Source organism: Hypanus sabinus, chromosome 26 (genome assembly GCF_030144855.1).
Source record: "Hypanus sabinus isolate sHypSab1 chromosome 26, sHypSab1.hap1, whole genome shotgun sequence".
In the NCBI taxonomy this organism is placed as follows: Eukaryota; Metazoa; Chordata; class Chondrichthyes; order Myliobatiformes; family Dasyatidae; genus Hypanus; species Hypanus sabinus.
The window spans coordinates 46,661,068-46,687,881 of NC_082731.1; the positions used below are offsets into that span (position 1 = coordinate 46,661,068).

General features: G+C 43.1%; 1 protein-coding gene across 1 annotated transcript in view; it reads right to left on the reverse strand.

Moving 5' to 3' along the window:
- rnaset2l (ribonuclease T2, like) overlaps positions 1 to 15,986 on the reverse strand; it is a 66,860-nt gene extending 50,874 nt beyond the window's left edge. Inside the window, exons 1-4 of the mRNA XM_059951350.1 lie at positions 15,914 to 15,986; positions 7,656 to 7,762; positions 3,721 to 3,775; positions 765 to 829 (exon numbers count right to left, since the gene is read on the reverse strand). Of these exons, the coding sequence (XP_059807333.1) occupies positions 765 to 829; positions 3,721 to 3,775; positions 7,656 to 7,738 (203 nt within the window). The 5' untranslated portion in view covers positions 7,739 to 7,762; positions 15,914 to 15,986. The remainder of the gene's footprint in view (positions 1 to 764; positions 830 to 3,720; positions 3,776 to 7,655; positions 7,763 to 15,913) is intronic.
- Between the last annotated feature and the right edge of the window lie 10,828 nt (positions 15,987 to 26,814).

Genomic DNA, 26,814 nt, shown 5'->3' on the forward strand with positions numbered 1-26,814 from the left:
GTATTTAGCTGTCCACTCAATCTCACCGTGTATGCTTCTAATAAACCACCTCTCTTACCCCTTTGCTCCAAGGAGAAAAGCCCTGGCTTACTCAACCTGCCCTCTCTAATCCAGGCAGCATCCCGTTAAACCTCCTCTGCACCTTCAATAAAGCTTACACATCCTCCTATAAACAGCCAACCAGGATTGAACACAATACTCGGCAAGTGTGGTCTAACCAGAGTTTTATAGTACTGCAACACGACCTCACGTCCCTTGATCTCAGTCTCCAACCCACCTGGACTAATGAAGACCAACACACCATAATCCTTATAATGAAATCTTCACAACTATATGAAGATTTTTATTGATGACTAAAAGCACTAGATCCTTTTTCACTTTTATTGATGTCTACGACTTTCTTAACTCTTTGTTTCATACTGATTGTGCAAGGTATCATTTCATCAGTCTTTTAAGGGAACTGGGAAGAAGTGTGAAAAAGCAACACGAAAAGACAGAGAGAATCAGGCTGTCTTTCCCTCTTCATATTTTCCCTTATTTATACACAGGATGTGTATGAACGTATGTCACTGGTAAGGCAAACATTGTAAAAATTTTAGTAATATAGCAATTGATTCTGGAGAAGCTGAATCTCAGAGTTGTATACTGTGCATACTTAGATAATTAATAAACTTTTGTATATCCTGCAGCTGAAACCTACAGGTTCCAGAGATATGATAACACTTTAATGCAATATAGGCTGAATATAGACAGTTCTCAGTTACCAGAGTCCGTGTATAGTCCAGTCATTCACCTGATCTGGAATGTGGCAGGATTTTCTGGGAAAACTCTAAAGAAACAGAAATAAGTTTGGTTTAAAATTTCTTTCAAATTTTTGTTGTTATATCAATGTTATCTAAACTGAATTGGTGGAAAACCTGTGGAATTCATTGCCACAGTTGGCTGTGGAAGCTGTAGCCCCTGCTTAAACCACCCCACCCCCCTCACCCAACCCCACTGATCAGGGTCATGTGAAGCCACGGGAGCAGGTGGTGGATGGTTGTATGAGAAGCCGGTGCAGATCACAAGTCCTGGTTACGTGACCACTGACACCAGGCAGACAATCTCTGAAGAGTATTGATAATGGCTGGGCTCACCCATCTTGTAAAGACACTGCCCAGAAGAAGGCAATGGCAAACCACTTCTGTAGAAAAATTTGTCAAGAATGATCACGGTCATGGAAAAACAATGATCACCTACGCTGTACAACACAGCACCTAACAAACGCATGATTTTGCATTTAAATTCACAACTATCTAGGACTCAGCTCACCTTTACTTTGCTCCCAATCTTCTGACACAAAAAGGCCATAACACCATAAGATGAAGGAACAAATTTAGGTCATTCAGACCATCAAGTCTGCTCTGTCATTCCATCATGTCTGATTTATTATCCCTCCCAAATCTATTCTCCAGTCTTCTTTATGTAACCTTTGACATCTCGATTAATCAAGAACCTATCAACCTCTGCTTTAAATATACTCATTGACCTATACCATAAAACTGTAAGATATAGGATCAGAATTAGTCTGCTCTGCCACTTCACCTTAGCTGATCCAATTTTCCTCAGCCCCAATCTCCTGCCTTCTCCCTGTATCCCTTCATGCTCTGACCAATCAAGAATCTATCAATCTCTGCCTTAAATATACTTAAAGACTTGGCCTCCACAGCTGCCTGTGCAAGGAATTCCACAGATTTACCACTCTCTGACTAAAGAAATTCCTCCTCTTCACCATTTTAAAGGATGCCCCTCTATTCTAAGACAGTGTCCTCTGGTCTTAGACTCTCCCATCATAGGAAATATCTTCCCCACATCCACTCTATCAAGGCCTTTCACCATTCGAGAGGTTTCAATGAGGTCACCACGTTATTTAGAATTCTGGTGAATACAGGCCCAGAGCCATCAAACGTTTTTCATATGACAAGCCTTTCAATCCTGGAATCACTTTTGTGAATCTCCTTTGAACCCTCTACAGTCTCAGCACATTCTTTCTAAGACAGGGGCCCAAAACTGGTCACAATACTCTCAGTGAGGCCTCACCAGCGCTTTACAGAGTCTCAAATACACCTTTGCTTTTATATTCTCGTCCTCTTGAACTGAATGCTAACATCACATTTGCCTTCCTCACCACTGACTCAACCTGCAAATTGATCTTTAGGGAATCCTGCTCAAGGACTCCCGAGTTTTTATATCTTCTCTCCATTTTGAGAATAGACAACTCTTTCATTTCTTCTACCAAAGTGCATGAGCATACACTACATGACACTGTATTCCATCTGTCATTTCTTTGTCCATTCTCCTAATCTGTCTAAGTCCTTCTGTAGCCTCTCTACTTCCTCAAAACTACCTGCCCCTCCACCTATCTTAATATCATTTGCAAGTTTTGCAACAAAGTCATCAATTCCATCATCCAAATCATTGACTTCGCCCCCACAGCTGAATGTTCTGATAATTTGATGTTTTGCTCCAATTAAAGCTATTGCTCTCTATCAGCCTCTTAGATTCCTATCATTTACCCTCATCTCTATTTCAAAGTTCAAAGCAAGCTTTTCTTCAATCCAAAGTGATTGACGTGATTTGACAATCAACTGGTTTGAAACAATTGTTTTATCACATTTATTGTGTATTTAATACTTCAGTAATATTTGTGTTATCTTGTAAGTATATTGCTTGATTGAGCTTTTTTTGTTGTTCAGTTAATTCATCATGATTATGTGCAAAAATGCGGGAGCTACATACTTAATGATGCTAGCAGGCAACTCGCTTCACGTAAAGATGAAGTTAGACTCACACTTCAGACTCCCGTGTCTTCCTTTGAGTTAGTTTAATGTTTTGAAGTTACAAAACAAAACAGCACTGAGCATTGAGAAACTTATCATCTTAACTACCCATCCTGTTTCCTCTACTTTCAGAGTTACTTCTTCCACGGTAGTGTAGTGGTCAGCTCGGCACTATTACAGCTCAAGTCCAATTCCAACGTCATCTGTAAGGTGTCCATATGCCCTACCTGTGGAATGTATGGGTTTCCTCCTGGTGCTCCGGTTTCCTCTCACAGCCCAAAGACATACGGGTTAGTAGGTCAATTGATTTTTGTAAATTGTTCTGTGATTAGGCTAGGGATTAAATGGGGGGGGGGGGGGGTGGGGTTACTGGGTGGTGTGGCTCAAAGGGTCAGTACGGCCCGTCCCAAGCCATGCACCATCTTTACAGCTTTCTCTGATCTACAGAAACAAACATTTCCTAACTGCATTTTTTTAACTTCCTGGTTTTAGACCTTGAAGAGCATTTTTCCAAGCTTGTCTCGCCTACGAGGTCCACCTCAATGATTCAGAAACAGCTTCTTGCCATCTGCCATCAGATTTCTGAAAGGTCTATCAACACTACTTTGCTATTCTTCTCCTTTGCAATATAGTTGTGCTGTGCTGCTGCTCAAAGCAGCAAATGTTATGCCATATAAATCAGTGAAATAATAATTCCTTTCTCTCCTGTTTTGAACCATGTCCCTTGGCACCAGTACAATGCCTCCATCTAGTTTTGTATTGGATATGGAGTACCAACAAAATTACGTATGTTATTCTAGCTAACAGTATCCTGAGACTCCTGAAGCTTGCAAAATCAACCATTTAAACTTAGCGTTACAAAGAAAACTATCAGTGCAGCACTTATTCACAAAATTCTTACCATGCAAAATGATCCTGGCCACAGTTGAGCAAATATCAGGCATTTCCACTTGCAGCTTCAAAACAAAGTTTATAAATTTCAGTGTGAATTTCAGTCTTTCAAGAATAGAAACATGAGCCTGAGTTTGAGGACCACACCCTCGTTGTGATTTGGAGACTCGCGTGCCTCAATGACCCAGAGAGCGATGTTGGCTGGAGTCAGGGTTTATGCTTTGGCTCTTGGTAGGGTCACCCATGCCAAGCAGGTCAGCGGCCAGACTAAGAGTGGCCCACCGGTCATCCATGTTCAGGGGTTCAGCTCACTGACTGGACATAAAAATCGCTACAGAAACAGCAGTGAAGAATCCTTCTACATCTGAGTGCGATGGTATGGACAAACGGAGATGGAGGAGCTTCACTGCTGTCCTAATCACCAGATGCTTAGCAGGCAGTAAGTTACGAGCTTTTGCCGAGGTTTTCTCTTTGTAACTCTGTTTGCAACCCATTGGAACCCTCTGAAGGAGGTGGGTGAAACAGGCCATTGTCTTTACTTCCCATTCCTATTAGATCAGAGGGATGTGCAGAATTCTGGGGCTTGCCTTTTAGGTTTGATGATTGATGTGGATTTTCCCTAGAGATCTGATGGGTAACTACTACACTATGCAAAAGGCTTAGGCACATATAAATGGCAAGGGTGCCTGAAACTTCTGTACAATACTGTAGTAATTTTATGTATTGCACTGTATTGCTGTCACAAGATGAACCAAATTTCATGACATGTGTGAGTGATGATAAACCTGATTCTGATCTGGGTCTCTGTTGTGGACTGAGAGTGGGAAGGGGACAGGGAGAGGGGAATCATGTTTGGGAAAAGGAGAAGGGAGAGGGGAGGGAGTGGGAAGCACTGGGGAGACATTCTGTAATGATCAATGAACCAATTGTTTGGAATCAAATAACTTTACCTGGTGTTGCAGGGCTGGGTGTGTCTGCACTTGTGTCTACCCTCGCCCTAGACACTCCTTCTCTGCCATCTGTCCCACACCCTCTCGTGGCACCTCACCCTCACCATTCCCAATATTCTTTGCTCCTGCCAGATTTACAAGCTCGCTCTCCGTTCCATGTTCACAAATACAGTTCTGTGCTAAAGTCTTAGATACCCTATCTATATATAAGACCATAAGATATAGGAACAGAATGAGGCCATTTGGTCCATCGGGCCTGCTCCACCATTTCATCACGGCTGATCCAATTTTGCTCTCGGTCTCAATCTCCTGCCTTCTCCCCATGTCCCGTCATGCCCTGACTAATCAAGAATCAATATCTGCCTCCACAACTGCTTGTGGTAAAGAATTCCACAGAGTCACCACTCTCAGGCTAAAGAAATTCCTCTTCATCTCCGTTCTAAAAGGACACCCCTCTATCCTGAGGCTGTGTCCTCTGGTCCTGGACTCCCCCACTATAGGAACTATCCTCTCCACACCCAGTCTATCTGTGAACTCTGGTCCTAGACTCCCCCACTACAGGAAACATCCTCTCCACATCCACTCTATCTGTGTCCTCTGGTCCTAGACTCTCCCACTATAGGAAACATCCTCTCCACATCCACTCTATCTGTGCCCTCTGGTCCTAGACTCTCCCCCACTATAGGAAACATCCTCTCCACATCCACTCTATCTGTGTCCTCTGGTCCTAGACTCTCCCACTATAGGAAATAGCCTCTCCACATCCACTCTATTGTGGCCTCTGGTCCCAGACTCCCCCACAATAGGAAACATCCTCTCCACATCCACTCTATCTGTGTCCTCTGGTCCTAGACTCTCCCCCACTATAGGAAACATCCTCTCCACATCCACTCTATTGTGGCCTATCATCATTCAATAGGTTTCAATGTGGTTCCCTCTCATTCTTCTGAATTCCAGTGAGTACAGACCCAGAGCCATCAAACGCTCCTCATTTGATAAGCCTTTCAATCCTAGCATCCTTTTCGTGAACCTCCTTTGAACCCTCTCCAATGCCAGCACATCCTTTCTTAGATAAAGGGCCCAAAACTGCTCACAATACTCCAAGTGAGGCCTCACCAGTGCTTTATAAAGTCTCAACATTACATCCTTTCTTTTATACTCTAGTCCTCTTGAAATGAACGCTAACGTTGCACTTGCCTTCCTCATCACTGATTCAACCTGCAAATCAACCCTTAGGGAGTCCTGCACAAGGACTCCCAAGTCCACTTCCACCTCAGATTTTTGTATTTTCTCACCATTTAGTACATGACCACACACTTCCCGACATTGTATTCCATCTGCTATTTCTTTGCCCATTCTCCTCTTCTAAGTAACTTCTATAGCCTCTCTGTTTTCTCAAAACTACCTGCCCCTCCACCTACCTTTGTATCATCTGCAGACATTGCATCAAAGCCATCAATTCCTCATCCAAATCATTGACATATCATGTAACAAGAATTAGTCCCAGCACCCCTGTGAAACACCACTAGTCACTGGCAGCCAACCAGAAAAGGCTCCCTTTATTCCCACTCACTAACTCCTGCCAATCAGCCAATCTCCTGCTTTATCTTTCCTATAAAGGCATAGGCTTGTAGCTTGTGTCTCTTGTGTGGCACCTTGTCATAGGCCCTCTGAAAATCAAAGTACACAACCAATTCTGCTTTGTCTGTCCTGATTGTTGTTTCTTCAAAGAATTCCAACAGGTTTGTCAGGCAAAGATTTTCCCTTAGAAAATACATGTGCAAGACTGTCTGTGTTGTGCATGTGATACTGACCTGCTCCCCATAGATGCTGCCAGACCTGCTCAGTTCCTCCAGCAATTTGTGTGTGTGTGTGTGTGTGATCAGTAGCTACAGATTCTACTTCAGCTTTGTCTAGTTAGTTAATGACCAGTTTGTTAAAGAGCTCAAGGTTCGGATTGGGAAAACGCAGTCAAACTTTGTTTGTCTCCTGTGTTCAGAACCCTGGTGAGGGATTGACTATTTTTTTTTACTTCTGGTTATTCATCCAATCAATACTCCAATTTTTAAAATGTTCACTTTTTTAGGTGTTACGCATAACAGGAGTATGACATGTGTCTCTGGTTGCTCCATTCTCTGTTGCTACTTTGGGTGATTTCCATCAAGGCGGTTTCACGTTATAAACTGAGCTGAACCGAATGTGCCTGGATTTCTTTAATTTTTTGTGTTTATATTTCTTTGTTACCATTTGCACAATTAGCTTTTTTGGTGCGGGTGGGTTGGTGTTTTTCTTTGAGTGGTGTTTCTTTGTTTTGAGACTGTCTCTGGGGTGATGAGTTTCAGGTTTGTACATTTTGGATCTTTAAATATAGCAGATAAGACCCTCGTGAGTTTAAAGGAAGCTTTGGAGAACAGAAACAAACTGAGTTTCAAAGGAAACAGAGTCTTAATGGGTTCAAGAAAGAGTGACAAACAGAATGAATGGGTTTCAAAAGTCACAAGAAACGGGGCCCTGGAGAATTTAAAGAGAGTATGAAAACTGGGCCTTTGGTTTAAAGGGAGTACAGGAATCCAGTGAGCCAGACACCAAACCCACAGGGGATTCTGAACAATCAAATGGTGGATTATCAGACTTTTATTATAAAACAAGCATGGAAAGTACTTCCTATGGGTGTGTATGGTCCACTCTCATCACCTATAAGATTCCTTCCTTTCCAGCTCTTTACTTTTCCCACCTACCACGTTCTAGCTTGTTCTTCTCCCCTCCCCCCACCTTTCTATTCTGATGTCTTCCCCCTTCCTTCCCAGTCCTTGCAACAGATGCTGCCTGACCTGCTGACTTCCTCCAGCTTTTGTGTGCTCAGCAATTCGCTTTCTGGATACAATGTGAAAGATTACTTTGTAAGAGAGAGGCATTGAAATAGAGAATTCAGTAATATTTTTAGAAACTAAATTTATGGTATCAGCTTCAGCAGAGAGTAATGTACCAAACCTACCTGTCGTAGAAATCATTCTGTATTTCTGTGGTATCTATCAGACCCCAAAGCATAGTCAGACATATCACAGTGTACAAGGACATGACTGAGACAAACTCTCTGTTCCCCTGTGAAAAGACAGAACATGCCATTGAATTATACCTCGTGAATCATTTGTGACATTTGCTGAATATTGGTTGAAAAATTAACAATTATTAATTTTAAAATAAGATATATATTATGCCATGACAAGAGGGCGTACAGGAGTGAGATATGCCAACTAGTGGAGTGGTGCCGCAGCAACAACCTGGCACTCAATGTCAGTAAGACGAAAGAGCTGATTGTGGACTTCAGGAAGGGTAAGACGAAGGAACACATACCAATCCTCATAGAGGGATCAGAAGTGCAGAGAGTAGCAGCTACAAGTTCCTGGGTGTCAGGATCTCTAAGGGTCTAACCTGGTCCCAACATATCAATGCAGTTACAAAGAAGGCAAGACAGTGGCTATACTTTAGGAGTTTGAAGAGATTTGGCATGTCAACAAATACACTCAAAAACTTCTATAGTTGTACTGTGGAGAGCATTCTGACAGACTACATCATTGTCTGGTGTGGAGGGGCTACTGTCAGCTCCATCTTGGGTACTAGCCTACAAAGTACCCAGGACATCTTTAGGGGGCGGTGTCTCAGAAAGGCAGCATCCATTATTAAGGACCTCCAGCACCCAGGGCATGCTCTTTTCTCACTATTACCATCAGGTAGGAGGTACAGAATCCTGAAGGCACACACTCAGTGATTCAGGAACAGCTTCTTCCCATCTGCCATCTGATTCCTAAATGGACTTTGAAGCTTTGGACACTATCTACTTTTTTTTAATATACAGTATTTTTATTTTTGCATGTTTTTTGAAATCTATTCAATATATGTAATTGATTTACTTGTTTATTTATTAGTATTATTATTTTTACTTTATTTATTATTTTTTCTTTTTGACCTTTTTCTCTCTCATTCATGATCCAGTCTTTCTCCATATCTTCTGTTTCTAGTTGGCTTGCAATTTGCCCTCCATTGCATCTCAGCCTTTAAGCTGCAGTTTTCGAAGCTACCATGCTGCCACTCTGTTTTCCTGTCTGACATTTATGAAGTACTGGCAAGGCTTCACTTCGAATATTGTGAGCATTTTTGGATCCTCTTATTTCAGAAGGGACATTGGAGAGGGTTCAAAGGAGGTTCACAAAAATGATTCTAGGAAAGAAAAGCCTGACATGTGAATAATATTTGATGGCTCTGTACCTGTACTCTCTGAAACTCAGAAGAATTAGGGGTGACCTATTGCTTGGTAAAAGGCCTTAGTACAGTGGATGTGAAGAGGATGTTTCTGATGGTGGGGGAGTCTAAGAATAGATTATCCTTTATTATAATTCAAGAGGACCATAGCCTTGTGGTTTAAAGGCTTGCCTCGTCCCCTCTGATATCAGAAGGAAAGGCGATAGGGGATAAAACTGCTCGCAATATTAGGAGAATTGGCAGGAGTTCTGTAGGTGAGAACGAGATTCCTGGAGGTATGTTGCCTCCCAGGTGCCAGGGTTGGGGGATATCTCAGATCGAGTCCTCAGCATTCTTAAGTAGGAGGGTGAACAGCCAGAGGTTGTGATCCGTGTAGGTACCAATGACATGGGTAGGACAAGTGGTGAGATTCTGGATGGGGAGTTCAGACAGTTAGGTGCTAAGTTAAAGGGCAGATCCCGCAGGGTTGTGATCTCAGGATTGCTGCCAGTGCCACGTGCTAGCGAGGCCAGAACCAGGAAGTTTATACTGTTTAATATTTGGCTAAGGAGTTGGTGTAGAAAGAAGGGCATAAGATTTTTGGTCTCTTCCTGGGAAGGTGGGACCTGTACAGAAGGGATTATCTGAACTGGAAGGGGACTAATATCCTAGTGGGAAGGTTTGTTAATGCTGCATGGTGGGGTTTAAACTAGAGTTGCAGGGGAATGGGAACCAGAGTGCCAGTACAGTTCATGGAAAGGTTGTGAAGACAGATGTTGGTAAGACCTCAGACAAAGTCAGGAATCACAAGGTTGAGTATGGTGTAACTAGTGTCCTGAGCTGCAAATATTTCAATGCAAGAATATCACAGGAAAGTCTGATTATAATGCTGCAGATGAGGTAACTGGTTTACAAACAGAGGCAATGTGTAGTGAAAAGAGGCTGTTGATGGGGCAAAATTTGCAGTCAACAGGATGAGTGGCAACATAAAAGGCAGACAAAATCGAAAAGGGTGAATACCGGACAAGGTGTTATACTTGAATGCATGCAGTATCCAAAATAAGGTAGGTGAATTTGTGAATTTGTAGGTGAATGTACAGTATCATGTAGGCAGATATGATATTGTAGGCCTTATCATGGCTGAAAAAAAAAGATTATAGCTGAGAGCTTATTATCCAAGGGCACACGTTGTACTGAAAAGATGGGCAGCAATCAAAGGAGGTGCCATTGCTCTGTTGGCAGAAAATGAAATCAAATCATTAGATCGAGGTGACAGAGGGTCAAAAGGCGTTGAATATTGTGGATAGAGCTAAGGAACTGCAAGGGTAAAATCTGATAGGAATTGTATACAAATCCCCAAACAATAGTAAGGATGTGGTCTACAAATTACAGTGGGAAATAGAAAATGCATGCCAAAAGGGCAATGTTACAATAGTCATGGGGGCTTCAGTACCCAGGTAGATTGGGAAAATCAGGTTGGTGCTGGATTCCAGGAGGGGGAGTTTGTAGAGTGCCGATGAGATGGCTTTTTAGAGCAGCTCATGGTTGAGCCCACTAGAGGATCAGCTATTCTGGATCAGGTGTTGTGTAATGAACCAGAATTGATTAAAGAACTTAAGGAAAGATGACACAATCATGACTAACAAGAGAAGTCAAAGCAACATAAAAGCCAAAGAGAAGGCATATAATAAGAATAAGTAGTGGGAAGTTAGAGGATTGGGAAGCTTTGAAAAACCAACAGAAGTCAACTAAAAAGAAAGGTAAAGATGGAATAGGAAAGTAAGCTAGCCAATAATATTAAAGAAGATACCAAAGGTTTCTTCAGATACATGAAGACAAACTGAATAAGTATTTTGGATCAGTCTTCACTGTGGAGGACACGAGCAGTATGATGCAATGTGAAGTTACCATTACTAAACAGAAGGTTCTTGGGAAACTGAAAGGTCTGAAGGTAGATAAGTCACCTGGACCAGATGGTGTACTCTCCAGGGTTCTGAAAGAGGTGGTGAAGGGAATATCGAGGCATTAGTAATGACCTTTCAAGTATAACTAATTCTGGAATGGTTCCGGAAGACTGGAGAATTAGAAATGTCACTCCACTCCTCAAGAAGGGAGAGTGGCAGAAGAACTGAAACGATAGGCCTCTTAGTCTGACCTTGATTGTTGGGAAGATGTTGGACTCAATCATTAAGGATGAGGCACAAGGTTAAATAGGCCATAGTCAGGTTGGTTTCCTCAACAAAATCTTGCCTGACTAATTCATTGGAATTCTTTGAAGAAAGAACAAGCAGGATAGACAAAGGAGAATTGGTTGATGTGTACTTGGATTTTCAGAAGGCCTTTAACAAAGTGCCACACACGAGGCTGTACAACAAGCTAGAAGCCCATGGTATTACAAGAAAGATTCTAGCATGGATGAAGCAGTGGCTGATTGGCAGGAGGCAAAGAGTGGAAACAAAGGGAGCCTTTTCTGGTTGGCTGCTGGTGACTAATGGTGTTCCACAGGGGTCTGTGTTAGGACTGATTCTTTTACACTATAGGTATATGGAAGAATTTAAGGTGGGGGGCTATATGTGAGGCAGGGTTTGAGGGTCAGCACAACATTGTGGGCCGAAGGGCCTGTAATGTGCTGTACTATTCTATGTCAATGATTTGGATGATGGAATTGATGGCTTTTTGACAAAGTTTGCAGACAACATGAAGATAGATGGAGGGGCAGGTAGTTTTGAGGAAGTAGAGAGGCTGCAAAAGGATTTAGCCAGATTAGGAGAATGGGCAAAGAAATGGTAGATGGAATACAGTGTCAGGAATTGTCTGGTCATGCACTTTGGTGGAAGAAATGAAAGGGTTGACTATTTTCTAAATGGAGAGAAAATACAAACATCTGAGGTGCAAAGGGACTTGGGAGTCCTTGTGCGGGATTCCCTGAAGGTTAATTTGCAAGTTGAGTCGGTGGTGAGGAAGTTAAATGCAATGTTGACATTTATTTCAAAACGACTAGAATATAAAAGCAAGGATGTAAAGTTGAGACTTTATGAAGCACTGGTGAGGCCTCACTTGGAGTATTGTGAGCAGTTCTGGGCAGTTTTAGAATGGATGTGTTGAAACTGGAGAGGATTCGAAGGAGGTTCACAAAAAAGATTTCAGGATTGAATGGCTTGTCATATGAAGAGTGTTTGATGGCTCTGGGCCTATATTCACCAAAATTCTAAAGAATGAGTGGTGACCTCATTGAAACCTCTCAAATGGTGGATGTGGAGAGGATGTTTCCTATGATGGGAGAGTCTAAGACCAGAGGACACAGCCTCAGAAAAGGGGAGCATCCTTTTAGAATGGTGAAGAGAAGGAACTTCTTTAGCCAGAGAGTAGTGAACCTATGGAATTCATTGCCTAGGGCAACTGTGGTGAGCAAGCCTTTATGTATATTTAATGCAGATGTTGACAGATTCTTGATTGGTCAGAGTATGAAAAGAGACAGGGAGGAGGCAGGAGGCTGAGAGGAAAATTGGATCAGCCCTGTTGAGATGACGGAGCAGACTCAATGGGCCAAATGGCCTAATTCTGTTCCTATATCTTATGGTCTTATCCTTTGTACATTTACTCTGCCCTGTTAGAACTTTGTTGAATCAAATGTCATCTCACCCCATTCTTCCAAACTCTGATGGATATAAATTTCTCTTCAAACATCAGACCCACAATCTCATGAAATTACTGGAACTGTGAGAGAAGACAATGAGCTCTGTTTGGAATCACTCACATCAGACAGTCTACACTATTCTACAGAGTGCATTTCTGCATCCACTGGTGACAGCATGCATGTGTTTTGAAGGGGTTTTGACCCCCTTTAATTGACAGAACAGCTTTAAAGATAAATGCACTTTAAAACCAATTGGCCACAGTTAACTCCCTTGGACACCGGCAGGCTCTGCACATTATATATTACATGTCAAAGCCATTATGAGTTTTGTTATACAGTTGGCCTCCTACAACAAAATGGGGTCAGCTCATTAGACCTGAAAAAGCACTGCCTAACTAAAAATGCCACCATGTTAGAGGCAATGCACACAATATGCTGGAGGAACCCAGCATGGCAGGCATCATCTACTGAAATGAATAAACAGCCAATGTTTTGGGTTGATACCCTTCTTCAGGACTGGAAAGGAAGGGGAAAGATGCCAGAATAAAAAAAGTGGGGGTAGGAGAAGGAGACTAACTGGAAGGTGATAGGTGAAGCCAAGTGGGTGGGAAAGGTAAAAGGCTGGAGAGGAAGGAATTTGATAGGAGAGGAGAGTGGACCAGAGCAGAAAGGAAAGGAGGAGGGGACACAGGGGGAGGTGATAGGCAAGGAGAAGAGGTAAAGGGCTAGATTAGGGAATAGAAGAAGAGGGGAGAAGGAGGGAAGAATTACTGGAAGGAGAGATCGATAATCATGCCATCAGGTTGGAGGCTACCCAGATGGAATATAAGGTTTGCTCCTCCAACCCCAGGGTGATCTCATCACAGCACAAGAGTGGTCCACTGGTCCTCCAGATTCGGAATGGGAATTAAAATGTTTGGCCAGTGGGAAGTTCCACATTTGGCGGATGTAGCAGTGGTGCTGGACAAAGCAGACCCCAGGCTAGAGGTACACTGCACACTTATCTCAAAGCTGTTGTGTTAGGCAAGTAACAATCATGCTAAGTCTTACAGTTTCAGCAAGTTTGCTAACTAGAAGATATGATAACACAAACTCTGAAGTGTTCTTCAACAGTAGTACTGAAAGGGAATGTGAGAGCAGAGTGTCAGATCCAGCTTTTACAGGATGAAGAATAGCCTTACGTCTTAGAAGAGATTGACTCCAGGAGTATGGCACCCCTGTGATTTGATCATTCATGCTTCCTTCCCTAAGTTCATGGACAAAATCTTGTGGTTTCATGGTACATTATCAATTGCTCATGTTCAGTTGGTGTCACTTGGATACATGGTGAAAACCACAGGATTTTCTGTTTCATCAACAGCAAGTTTGAGCAATGGAGATGGTCAGCAATTTTAAATTCTTCGGTGTTTTCATTTCAGAGGACCTGTCCTGGGCCCAGCACATAGTGCAATTACAAAGAAAGCACGGCAGCACCTCTACTTCCTTAGGAGTTTGCTAAGATTCGGCATAACATCTAAACCTTTGAAAAACTTTTATAGATGTGTAATGGAGAGTATATTATCTGGCTGCATCACAGCCTGGTATGGAAATATCAATGCCCTTAAATAGAAAATCCTACAAAAAGTACCGGACAACACACACAAAATGCTGGTGGAACACAGCGGCCAGGCAGCATGTATAGGGAGAAGTGCTGTCGACGTTTCAGGCCGAGACCCTTCGTCAGGACCGGATATGGTCCAGTCCATCACCGGTAAAGTCCTCTCCACCATTGAGCACATCTACATGGAACACTGACGCAGAAAAGCAGCATCGACCATCAGGAACCCCCATCATCCAGGCCATGCTCTCTTCTCATTGCTGCCATCAGGAAGAAGGTAGAAGAGCCTCAGGACTCACACCACCAGGTTCCGTAACAGTTACTACCCCTCAACCATCAGATTCTTGAACCAAAGGAGATACCTTCACTCAACCTCACTTGCCCCATCATTGAAATGTTCCCATAAACTTTGGGAATTCGTTATTATTATTTCTTTCTTTTCATTTTTGCAGTTTGTTGTCTTTTGCACACTGGTTGTCTGCCCTGTTGGCATAGTCCTTCTTTGATTCCGTTTTGGTTATTGGATTTATTGAGTGTACCCACAAGAAAATAAATCTCTGGCTTCTATACGGTGGCATATATGTTCTTTGATAATAAATTTACTGTGAACTTTGGAGTTTATGTCAGATGAAAATAGAAAATATCGTTTCTTTAAACTGCATGATATGCAAAGTTTACTCAATCATATTTAATCAATTTTTTTTCAAAAAGGATTAAAGCATAAAAATGCCTTTGTGCATGTAATCATTTCCAAGCATCAAAGCTTTTGTATGCGCACAGTCTGAGGAATTCAAAGTAGTAAAAGATGTAAAGAATTATACACTGGGGTAAATTCATTCTGTGATACTTTTTAATATAAATTAAAACCCCACAGTTCAAAATGAATTAGTCCCAGATGCAATCTGTAATTCATAAGTACTAGCAATAAATGTTCCCTTCTGTACACAGATTTATTAGTGTCTGGATCTCTGTTACATAATTATTTTAAAGTGTGATTATCCACTACTTTTTGATTTTAATTAAGTGATTAGCTCACCTTTCCATTTGGGGGAGTAAACATGTATTGCCCCTTGCCTCTCGAGCTGTTTTATTAATTATAGAATTCATAATATCATCGGGATGACATCTACAATTTCCTAGAACAAGTATCTGAATAGCTGGGATCCCCGCAGAGGGCATTCATTTGCAAAAAATTAGCTTTGTAGATTAAATGCACCTTGTTACTGATTAAATGTCTCCATTAAGTAAACCTCCTCTAAGTGAATCACAACCTTGAAGTTGGGTTTGGAGGTTTGCGTGCCTCAATGACCCAGAGAGCTATGTTGGCTGGAGTCAGGACTTTACGCTTTGCCTCTTGGTAGGGTCACCCATGCCAAACAGGTCAAAGGGTAGAGGTCAGACTAAGATTAGTCCACTGATCCTGCAGGTTCGGGGGTTCAGCTTAAGGCTAACAACCCTGACTGGTCAAACAAACTTGCTACAGAAACAGCAATGAAGAATTGTTCTACATCTGTGTGCGATGGTATTCCTGAATCTCCACCCGGGACTTGCATGAGTGACAGTAGTGAAAACCGAGAGGAAGCTACTGACATGATGAAGGAAGCCTTGAACACCGTCAGAGATGGAGGATCATCATTACTGCCCTAGACGCCAGTGGCATAACGCAGTAAGATAGTAAGTTAAGTAAACCAAGTGTATAATACAGATAGGGATGTTCAGGAAAGGACAATATCAAAATGTCAACCATACAAATCACACCAAACACAACAAGGCCACTTACCAATTGTTTTCTGATTACAGCTGCCTTGACAAGCTCTTCAGTGACTCACTTAAGATGATCAATATGTTTTGAGCTACTGATGGCTTAAAAATGAACAGTAACCCGAAAGAGGAAGTCGTCTATTTTGATATGAAAGCTGGAGTATGACAGCAGAACAGAAAGTAAGTTTGCAGAACCTTCCTCAACAGATTAGCCATCCTCAACTGAAGTTCACAGTTAACGGACTTCTATTTCTAGAAAGAATGGGCCTTCTGCTTCAATGATCTACTCCATGCCTGAACTTTCTTGTCTTTTATTCACCGCAGTCTACCTGGGCAATAAGCAGCACATTTTGATTGACTTGAATGATAACACTCATCTTAAAGATACCTTTTGACACATTGACCTTAATAAATCAAAGTATTGAGTACAGAAACAAGAAAAAACCTGCAGATGCTGGAAATCCAAGCAAATATATAAAATGCTCCCTGGCCTGCAGAGTTCCTCCAGCATTTCGGTGTGTTATTGAGTACAGAAGATGGGAAGCTATGTTGAAGTTGTATAAGACATGGTGAGGCCTCATGTGGAGTATTATGTTCAGTATTCAGCTACCTACAGGAAAGATGTAAACGATGTGAAATGGTACAGAGAAAATTAACAAGGATGTTGTGGGTCTGGAGGACCTGAGCACTCAAAAACTTCTACAGATGTAACTTGGAGACCATTCTGCTGATTGGTTGCATCACCAATCTGGTATGGGGGGGGGGGGGGTGTGGGCACTTCACAAGTTTGAAATAAATTGCAGAAACTTGTAAACTTAGTCAGCTCCATCATGGGTACCAGCCTCTGTAGTATTCAAGACATCTTCAAGGAGCTCTAGGAAGGTTGTATCCATCATTAAGGACACCTGCCACCCAGGACATGCCCTCTTTTCATTGTTACCATCGGGAAGGAGGTACAGAAGCCTGACCGTCTATAGATGTACCGTGGAGAGCATTCTAACAGCTCTATCCTGTGTACTCGCCTACAAGTACCCAGGACCAATTCAAGGAGCGGTGTCTTAGAAAGGCAGCATCCATTATTAAGGACTCCCAGCACAAAGGGGATGCCCTTTTCTCACTGTTACCATCAGGTAGGAGGTACAGAAGGCACACACTCAGTGATTCAGGAACAGCTTCTTCCTCCCTGCCATCTGATTTCTAAATGGACATTCAACCCATGAACACTACCTCACTACATTTTTAATTTGTTTTATTTTGCACTACTTATTTAAACTTAACTATTTAATAGACAAATATATACTTAATGTAACTCAAGTTCTTTCACTGTATTTTATCGTGTATTTCATCGTATTGCATGGACAGTGAATAGGTTAGGACTTCATTCCTTGGAATGTAGAAAATTGAGAGGAAATTTGATAGAGTCTTACAAAATTATGAAGGGTATTGATAGGGTTAATGCAAGCAGGAGGTTGTGTGGGACTGCAAGTAGAGGCCATGGGTTAAGGGTTATGGGTGAAAAGTTTAAGGGGAACTTCTTCACTCAGAGGGTTGTGAGAGTGTGGAACGAGCTGCCAACACAAGTGGTGCACGTAAGCTCAATTTCAACATTTTGGCGAAGCTTGGATAGGTACATAAATGGTAGGGACATGGAAGGCTATGGTCCTGGTACAGGTTGATGGGAGTATGCAGTTTAAATGGTTCAGCATGGACTAGATGAGTCAAAGGGCTTGTTTCTGTGATGTGCTTTTCTGTGACTCTATGACAGTTTTTCTGTTCTGAATGTCATGTGTGAACATAGATGAAACATTGCAAAATGTATGGATTGTCTTACCCTTAAAGTTTCTATGTGCCTGTCAGAATGAAAGGAAAAGGTAAAAAGTGGAGGGGTCCCTGGTTGAGAGAAAAAGCAGGTGCATAGCAGCTATAGGCAGGCAGGAACAAATGAGATGCTCAGGGAGTACAAGAAATGCCGGGAACACTGATGCACCATCTCGGAGACATGAGTCGAGATAGACTTTTGAGAGGGGGAAAGCACCATCAGCAGCAAGAGACCACCACACAACATCCTGGAGACTGAGGGAGGGGCAGTGCCTCCAATCGCCTTTATACTGGGGTCTGTGGGAGGAGCCACAGGAGCAGTCAGCAGAGGGGCACGTCCAGACAGGTAAACGTAGTTCACCACAAACACTTACGAACGGCTTAAAAAAGGCATGAAGTTGCTCTGGCAGGCAAGGTGAAGGAGAATCCTAAGAGATTCTACAGATACGTTAAGGATTTCAAGGGGCAAAATTGGTCCTCTGGAAAACTGGAATGGTAATCCATGTGTGAAGCCAAAACAAATGGGGGAGATCTTAAATGCATTGTTTGCATCTGTACCCTGAGGCAAATCAGGGAAGATAAATCCCCAAGGCCTGAGAAGGTGCTCCATTGGATCTTATGGGAGGCAAGTGCAGAAATTGCCAAGGTCCCTGCAAAGATATTTAAAACATCCTCAGCGTCAGGAGAGGTACCAGAGGATTGGAGGATAGCAATCTGGGAGGAGCCACAGGAGCAGTCAGCAGCGGGGCATGTCCAGACAGGTATACATAGTTTACCACACCATCGTTGTTCCTCTGCTTAAAAAAGGTTCTAAACAGAAAGCAGGAAATTATAAACCAATGAGTCTGACATCAGTTGTGGGAAAGTTATTGGAAGGTATTCTAAGGGCCTGGATTTATAAGTATTTGGATAGACATGGATTTGTTAAGCATAGCCAGCATGGTTTTGTTGTGGCAGATCATGTCTAACCAATCTTAAGGAGTTTTTTAGAGGTAGTTACCAGGAAAGTGGATGAAAGCAAGTAAGTGGATTTTGTCTACATGGAATTTAGTAAGGCAAAGGTCCCACATGGGAATCAAGGAGATTCAGTCACTTGGCATTCAAAATGAGGTAGTAAATTGGTTTAGACATTGGCTTTGTGGGAGAAGCCACAGAGTGGTAGTAAAGGGTTGCCTCTGTGACTAGTGGTGTGCCGCAGAGATCAGTTCTGAGTCCATTGTCATTTGTCATCAATATCAACGATCTGGATGATAATGTGGTTAACTGGATCAAACATTTGCGATGATGCCGAGATTGGGAGTGTAGTGGACAGAGAGGAAGGCTATCATGGCTTGCAGTTGTATCTGCACCAGCTGGAAAAATGGGCTGAAAAATGGCAGATGGAATTTAATGCAGACAAGTGTGAGGTGCTGCACTCTGGTAGGACCAAACAGGGTAGGTCTTGCATAGGGAACATTAGGAAACTTTGAAGTATGGTAGGGCAAAAGGATCTGGGAATACAGGTACACAATTCGTTGAAAGTGGTGTCACAGGAAGATGAGGTTGTAAAGAAAGCTTTTGGCACATTGGCCTTCATAAATCAATGTATTGAGCACAGAAGACAGGATGTTATGCTGAGGTTGTATAAGATGTTGGTGAGGCCTAATTTGGAGTACCGTGTGCAGTTTTGGTCACCTACCTACAGGAAAGGTGTAAACAAAGTTGAAAAAGTACAGAGAAAGTTGACAAGGATGTTGCCAAGACCTGAAACTCTGAGTTATAGGGAAAGGTTGAATAGATTAGGATTTTGTTCTTTAGAACATAGAAGATTGAGGGGAGATTTGATAGAGGTATACAAAATTATGAGGGTATCGATCGGGTAAATGCAAGCAGGCTTTTTCCACTGAGGTTGGGTGGGACTGCAACATACAACATGGATTAAGGCTGAAAGGGGAACATGAGGGGAAACTTCTTTGCTCAGAGGGTGTTGAGAGTGTGGAACAAGCTGCCAACACAAGTTGTGCATGTGAGCTCAATTTCAACATTTAAGAGAAGCTTTGATAAGTACATGAATGGTAGGGGTATCGTCCCGGTCGATACTGGTCGACCCGGTGCAGGCTGATGGGTGTAGGAAGTTTAAATGGTTTCAGTATGGACAAGATGGGCCAAAGGGCTAGATTCTGTACTGTACTTCTCAATGCCTCTATGATATAATGGTATTGTCCTTCAGATAAAATGTTGAGAAGATAATACTTGCTTGGGCAAGTTTTAAAGATTCCACATCACTTGGAAAATGAGGCTTTGCCCTGGTCTCCTTTTTCTCCTTCGTTAAGAAGGGGATTAACTGGATTCTCAATGAGGACTGATTATTCATCCAGAATCCATGTTGTTTACGAGGGTATTGTCCATTGAGCTTGCTATGGCGAAGGCGGTGTAAAATGTCTTTGCTGTGTGCTTAACAAGTGGGCCTGATAGTGGTAGCAAAGCGATTAGCACGATGCGATTACAGCTCATGGCGTTCCAGAGTTCAGAGGTCAAATCCGGTGCCATTCTGTGAAGAGTCTCTGTACATCCTCCCTGTGGAATGCACGGGTTTTCCTCAGGTGCTTTGGTCACTTCCCACAGTCCAAAGACATACCAGGCAGGTTACTTGGTTATACCCTGATCGGGTTAGTGTTAATCAGAGTTCATGCACCCACCACTCTCTGTGTTAAAAAAAACACTACAGCTGATATCTATCTATATTTGCCTCCCAACACCTTAAACCTACAGACCCTTATATCTGCCATTTCCACCCTAGGAAAAAGTCCACTCAATCTGTGCCTCTTATCTTGTACACCTCTATCAAGTTACCTCTCATCCTCTTTTGCTGCAAAGAGAAAAGCCATTGCATGCTCAATCTATCCCCATAAGACATGCTGTCTAATCTTGGTAAATCTCCTCTGCACCCTTTCTAATGCTACCACGTCCTTCCTATAATGAGGCGACCAGAGCTGAACACAGTACTCCAAGCATTGTCTAACCAGGGTTTTATACAGCTGCAAGATTACCTCACAGCTCTTAAACTCAATCCCTTGGCTAATGAAGGCCAGCACACCATTACACTTTCTTACGGCCCTATCATCTTGTGCGCCATTTTCAAAAGATTGATAGATGTAAACCCCCAGGACCCCTCGATTCCTCCACATACAATGTACAAGTTGTACTCTCAGCAGGAATTCTGCCTAGCCAGGGAATTTACAGCATTTCCACCCTTGCCACAAATAATGCTGAAACCTCCATCCGCCTCTCTTACTTAGAGCCTTGACTGACCGAAATTATAAAGTGATTGACTTCCTACCTTGCAACTACCATTAACATGATCTTCTGAAACTGCTGCAGATATCCTAACCCACACAACCATACTTAGCACATCACCTCTATACTAGCAAGCCTATACTGAGCACAAACACAGGAGTAACCATTCTCAAAATAAAGAATTACTTTTCAGTTCTCTTTGAGCAAAGCTTTCAAGCACCCCAGATGTGTCCCAAAGCCTCTGCATCTCAGAGGAGTTGGGCAGGGCTTCAGGCTTTTTCAAAAGATGTGTAAAATGAACAAGAAACGTTCACCTTGTTTCTCTTTCCAGGAATGCTACCTGTCCTCTGACCAAAATGAACACTCGCCTTCAACTAGAGTTCCATTGTACTCAGCAAAATGCAGGAACCAGTGCACTTTCCCCCTTTAAAAGTTTATTTATTCTGTGTGAATTGCAGCCAGGAGAATAGATCATCTCCGTTCCATTATAATTGACATCCAGCTCTCTGACAAAGCCTTGCCAATGTCATACAGTACACAAGGGCAAGCAAAGGTTTCCCAACGAAGAACTAGAAGTGACTTAGACACCGAGACAATGAGTTCCCTGCAGGGTTAAAGTTTCATACCTTGTTTTTACATAACACACATCCACTAGAAAGCCCACCAGCACTCTGACAGTTCATTATTACTGTTGAAGGAGAATTCAATATTACTTCTGGCATTTGCAGATACTGAACGGGATATCATGGCTTATTTCAGAATCGGTTTATTATCATTGATATATGCTGTGAAATTTGCTGTCTTGTAGTAGCGATACAGTGCAAGACACAAAAAAAAACACAAGTTACAAAAATGATAGTGCAAATGAGGCATAGTGAGGTAGTGTTTCCGAGTTTGGTTCCTTAAGATTGTTAAAGCTGGAGATGGTGGTGGGGATAAGCTCTTACTACCTATTAAATGCTCCCAATGGTCTGCGTCTCAAACAGTCTCCAACCACCATGTCCAGTTCCTGGCCTTCATTTATGGCTTAGCTACTAAGCCCACCAGAACTGTTTCTATGGACAGGAGAAGGGGTCAAGGTGGGTTATTGGTGTCTTAAAACCAGTCACTTTGGGCAGGTGGGGTTCATCATCCATGGTTGGCAGTTCATCTAGGAGAAGGGAAATTCTGATCTCCAACACCCGCTGCTTTGCGGCTGCACCCACATGCAGGGAAGACCGGGAGTAAACACCGAGTTTAGCGTTAACTGGAAACTCCTGCGACGCTGCTGATGCCAAACTGTATCAGTCTCTGCTGTTCCTTTCGATTCATCAGCTGTGTGGAGATGGGGAGTGGCTGCTTGGTCAACAGCTTGCTCTCCATCTTCTACTGTCCCAACTTGTGCACTGGCATGTGTGTCAACCATAGACAGCTAGGATGCAACATCCATGGCTGACCCCGACCAACAGAGGGCCTCATTGATGAGTTCCTGGGCCATTCACAAATGAAAGCAGACAGCAAGAATGGCACCCTGGGTAAAGGCCAGTCACCAATGAGCATCCGTGGAAAGAGAAGTTGAGTGTGTGTCTTCAGATTCCTCTGTCTGCTCCGTGATGTTACTAATATTCTCTTTGGTATGTATTTGTTCAGTCAGATGACTATAAACATGATCTTGAACTTGAAGAGAGCAAATCCTGTGCAGCGGGGGGGGGGGGGATCTTAATAATGGAGCAACACACACAAAATGCTAGTGGTTTGGGCAGCATCTGTGGAGAGGAATAAACGGTTGACGTTTCGGGCAGAGAATATCACCATCTGGCAAGCACTGCCTTTTGAAGATGTTCTCGATGGCGGGGAGGCTATGTCATGACATATTATGCTGGAGCAACTAGAAAATATATTTTTTTAATATTGTGAATCTCACCCTATTAACATCAAGGAGAAGTTACTAACTACACAGTAAGACCATACCATAGAAACATAGAAATCTACAGCATATTACAGCCCCTTTAGCCCACAATGTTGTGCTGACCATGTAACCTACTCTAGAAACTGCCTCAGATTTCCCTTCCACATAGCCCTCTATTTTTCTAAGCTCCATGTACCTATCTAAGAATTTCTAAAAAGACCCTATCGTATCCACTTCTACCACCATCGCTGGCAGTGAATTCCACTTAGGAGCAGAATTAGGCCCTTTGGCCTATCGAGTCTGCTCCGCCATTTCATCATGGCTAATCTATTCCCCTCTCAGCCCCAATCTCCTGCTTTTTCACGGTATCCCTTCATTCCCTGAACAATCAAGATTCAATCAAGCTCTGCCTTAATTATAATCAATGACTTGACCTCCACAGTTAAATGTGACAACAAATTCCACAAATTCCCTACCTTTTGGCTAAAGAAATTCCTCCTCATCTCTGTTCTACATTAACGTCCCTCTATTCTGAAGCTGTGCCCTCTGGTCTTAGACTCCCCTGCCATAGGAAAAGCCTCTCATCCACTCTATCAAGACCTTTCACCATTCAATAGGTTTCGATGACGTCACCCCTCACTCTTCTGAATCCCAGTGTAAGGCAGAATATGAAGCCTTGTGCTTAGATCTGGAAATAGGTTTCTAACTTGGTTTGCCAGCATTGATGCCTCTATACAGCTGCCCCGTGTGGAAGGCTAGTCCCGTTCGGTAGATGGCCATAGGAGATGACCCAGCAGCTTCAGAACCGGTAGAGGCTGTTAGGAGACTGCTGTACTTTAACCTGCGAGCTGTCAGTCTGGAATTGCTGACTATGAGCCACAGGAGAGAGTTTTACCACAGTGGAGCAGCTGTTTGCATAACAGTGCACTATGGCTGCTATAAGATCAGGTTCGACCCATTACATCCCACAACCAGACCATGGACTTCAGGGTCCCTGGTCCCCATCATCTTATTCTCAATATAGATGTCCAGTCTCTATACATCTCCATCCCCCACTAGGAAGGCCTCAAAGCTCTCTATTTCTTTCTGGACACCAGACCCAACCAGTGGAACGTCCTCACTCTAAATAATTTCTCCTTTGGATCCGCCGACTTCCTTCAAACAAAAGGTATAGCCATGGGCATTCACATGGGTTCCAACTATGCCTGCTCGCTTGTCAGCTATGTGGAACAGTCTATGTTCCAGGCCTATACTGGTGACCGTCCCACAGTCATTGGCGCTGCTTCCTGCACCCATGTGACTAGTGGTGTCCCACAAGGATCTGTTCTGGGACCTCTACTTCTTGTGATTTTTATTAACGACCTGGATGTGGGGGTAGAAGGTTGGGTTGGCAAGTTTGCAGATGACACAAAGGTTGGTTGTGTTGTAGATGATGTAGAGGATTGTCGAAGATTGCAGAGACATTGATAGGATGCAGAAGTGGGCTGAGAAGTGACAGATGGAGTTCAACCCAGAGAAGTGTGAGGTGATACACTTTGGAAGGACAAACTCCAAGGCAGAGTACAAAGTAAATGGCAGGATACTTGGTAGTGTGGAGGAGCAGAGGGATCTGGGGGTACATGTCCACAGATCCCTGAAAGTTGCCTCACAGGTAGATAGGGTAGTTAAGAAAGCTTATGGGGTGTTAGCTTTCATAAATCGAAGGATAGAGTTTAAGAGTTGTGATGTAATGATGCAGCTCTATAAAACTTTGGTTAGGCCACACTTGGAGTACTGTGTCCAGTTCTGGTCACCTCACTATAGGAAGGATGTGGAAGCATTGGAAAGGGTACAGAGGAGATTTACCAGGATGCTGCCTGGTTTAGAGAGTATGCATTATGATCAGAGATTAAGGAAGCTAGAGCTTTACTCTTTGGAGAGAAGGAGGATGAGAGGAGACATGATAGAGGTGTACAAGATATTAAGAGGAATAGACAGAGTGGACAGCCAGCGTCTCTTCCCCAGGGCAACACTGCTCAGTACAAGAGGACATGGCTTTAAGGTAAGGGGAGGGAAGTTCAAGAGGGATATTAGAGGAAGGTTTTTCACTCAGAGAGTGGTTGGTGCACGGAATGCACTGCCTGGGTCAGTAGTGGAGGCAGATACACTAGTGAAGTTTAAAAGACTACTAGACAGGTATATGGAGGAATTTAAGGTGGGGGGGTTATATGGGAGGCAGGGTTTGAGGGTCGGCACAACATTGTGGGCCAAAGGGCCTGTAATGTGCTGTACTATTCTATGTTCTATATGTCATAATCCTGAGATACATTTTCTTTCAGGCATACTCAGTAAATCCACGACAGAATAATCCATAACCAAATCAATGGAAGACCACCCGACTAAGGTGTTTAACCAGAGTGCAGAACACAACTAGCTGTGTAAGCACAAACAGAAATAATAGTAATAAATATATAAGCAATAAATATTGCAGACATGAAATGAAGAGCCTTTGAAGTTGAGTCATGGGAACAGTTCAATGATGGAGTGAGTGAAGTTGAGTGAAGTTATCCCCTCTGGTTCAAGAGCCAATTAATCAATAATTAATCTATACATGGATTGTTCCCAATGCTGCCCTCAAGTGTTGGGGTGGGTCTCATTCTGGTGTACTTCACTTTCTTTTTCATCGCTGATCTGGATATCCTGGGACTGCCCAGAAAGGTTGTGAAGGTCTGTATCGGAAGTGGGAGTTCTCCCTTTCTCCTCTCAGTCGCCTTCCTCACAGCCATCTCAAACGAGAGCAGTCATGCTGCATCCAGCAACTCTGAGGCTTGGTGAAGAGGTGGCTGGGGCTTTGGCATCAATTTTCAGGAGAGTGGGCACATTATCACCCTATCACCTGTCCACAGGGTACTTAGAACAAAATGTGCAGAAAATAAACAAGTGGACAATTTATGATCGATTACAATCTCCTTATTGCACTGACAATAATATTGAGGCAGCCAACAGGGAAGAAGTCATCTCTCTGATGCAGTGGTGTCAAGAGAACAACCTCTCCCTCAATGTCACAAAAACAAAGGAGCTGGTTGTGGATTACAGGAGGAATGGAGACAGGCTAACCCCTATAGATGTCAATGGATCTGGGGTTGAGAGAGTGAACAGCTTTAAGTTCCTCAGCATACACATCACTGAGGATCTCACGTGATCTGTACACACCAGCTGTGTGGTGAAAAAAACACAACACTGCCTCTTTCACCTCAGACAGTTGAGGAAGTTTGGTGTGGGCCCCCAAATCCTAAGAGCTTTCTACAGGGGCACAACTGACAGCATCCTGACTGACTGCATCACTCCTTGATATGGGAACTACTTCCCTCAATCGCAAGACTCTGCAGAGAGTGGGGCGGACAGCCCAGCACATCTGTAGATATGATCTTCCCACTATTCAGGATATTTACAAAGACAGGTGTAAAAAGGGCCGGAAAGATCACTAGGGACCCGAGTCACCCCAACCACAAACTGTTCCAACTGCTACCATCCAGGAAACGGTACCACAGCATAAAAGCCACAACCAACTGGCTCCGGGACAGCTCCTTCCACCAGGCCATCAGACTGCTAAATTCATGCTGACACATTATATTGACTGTGCATACTATTTATTACAAATTACTATAAATTGCACATTGCACAAGCTGCTGTTCCAACATGCCTTAAAACCTCCACCATCATCCCAGTGCCCAAAAAATCAGCTGTGAAGTGCCTGAATGACTATAGCGCTGACACCCATAGCCATGAAGTGCTTTGGGAGTCCTGTGCTCTCACACATTAAGGCTACAATCCCACCTGATCTGGAGAAACACCAGTTTGCCTCCCGGGCAAACCGCTCCACAGGGGATGCAGTCACAACAGCCCTCCACATTGCTCTGACTCACTTAGAGGAACTGAACACTTATGTGAAGATGTTA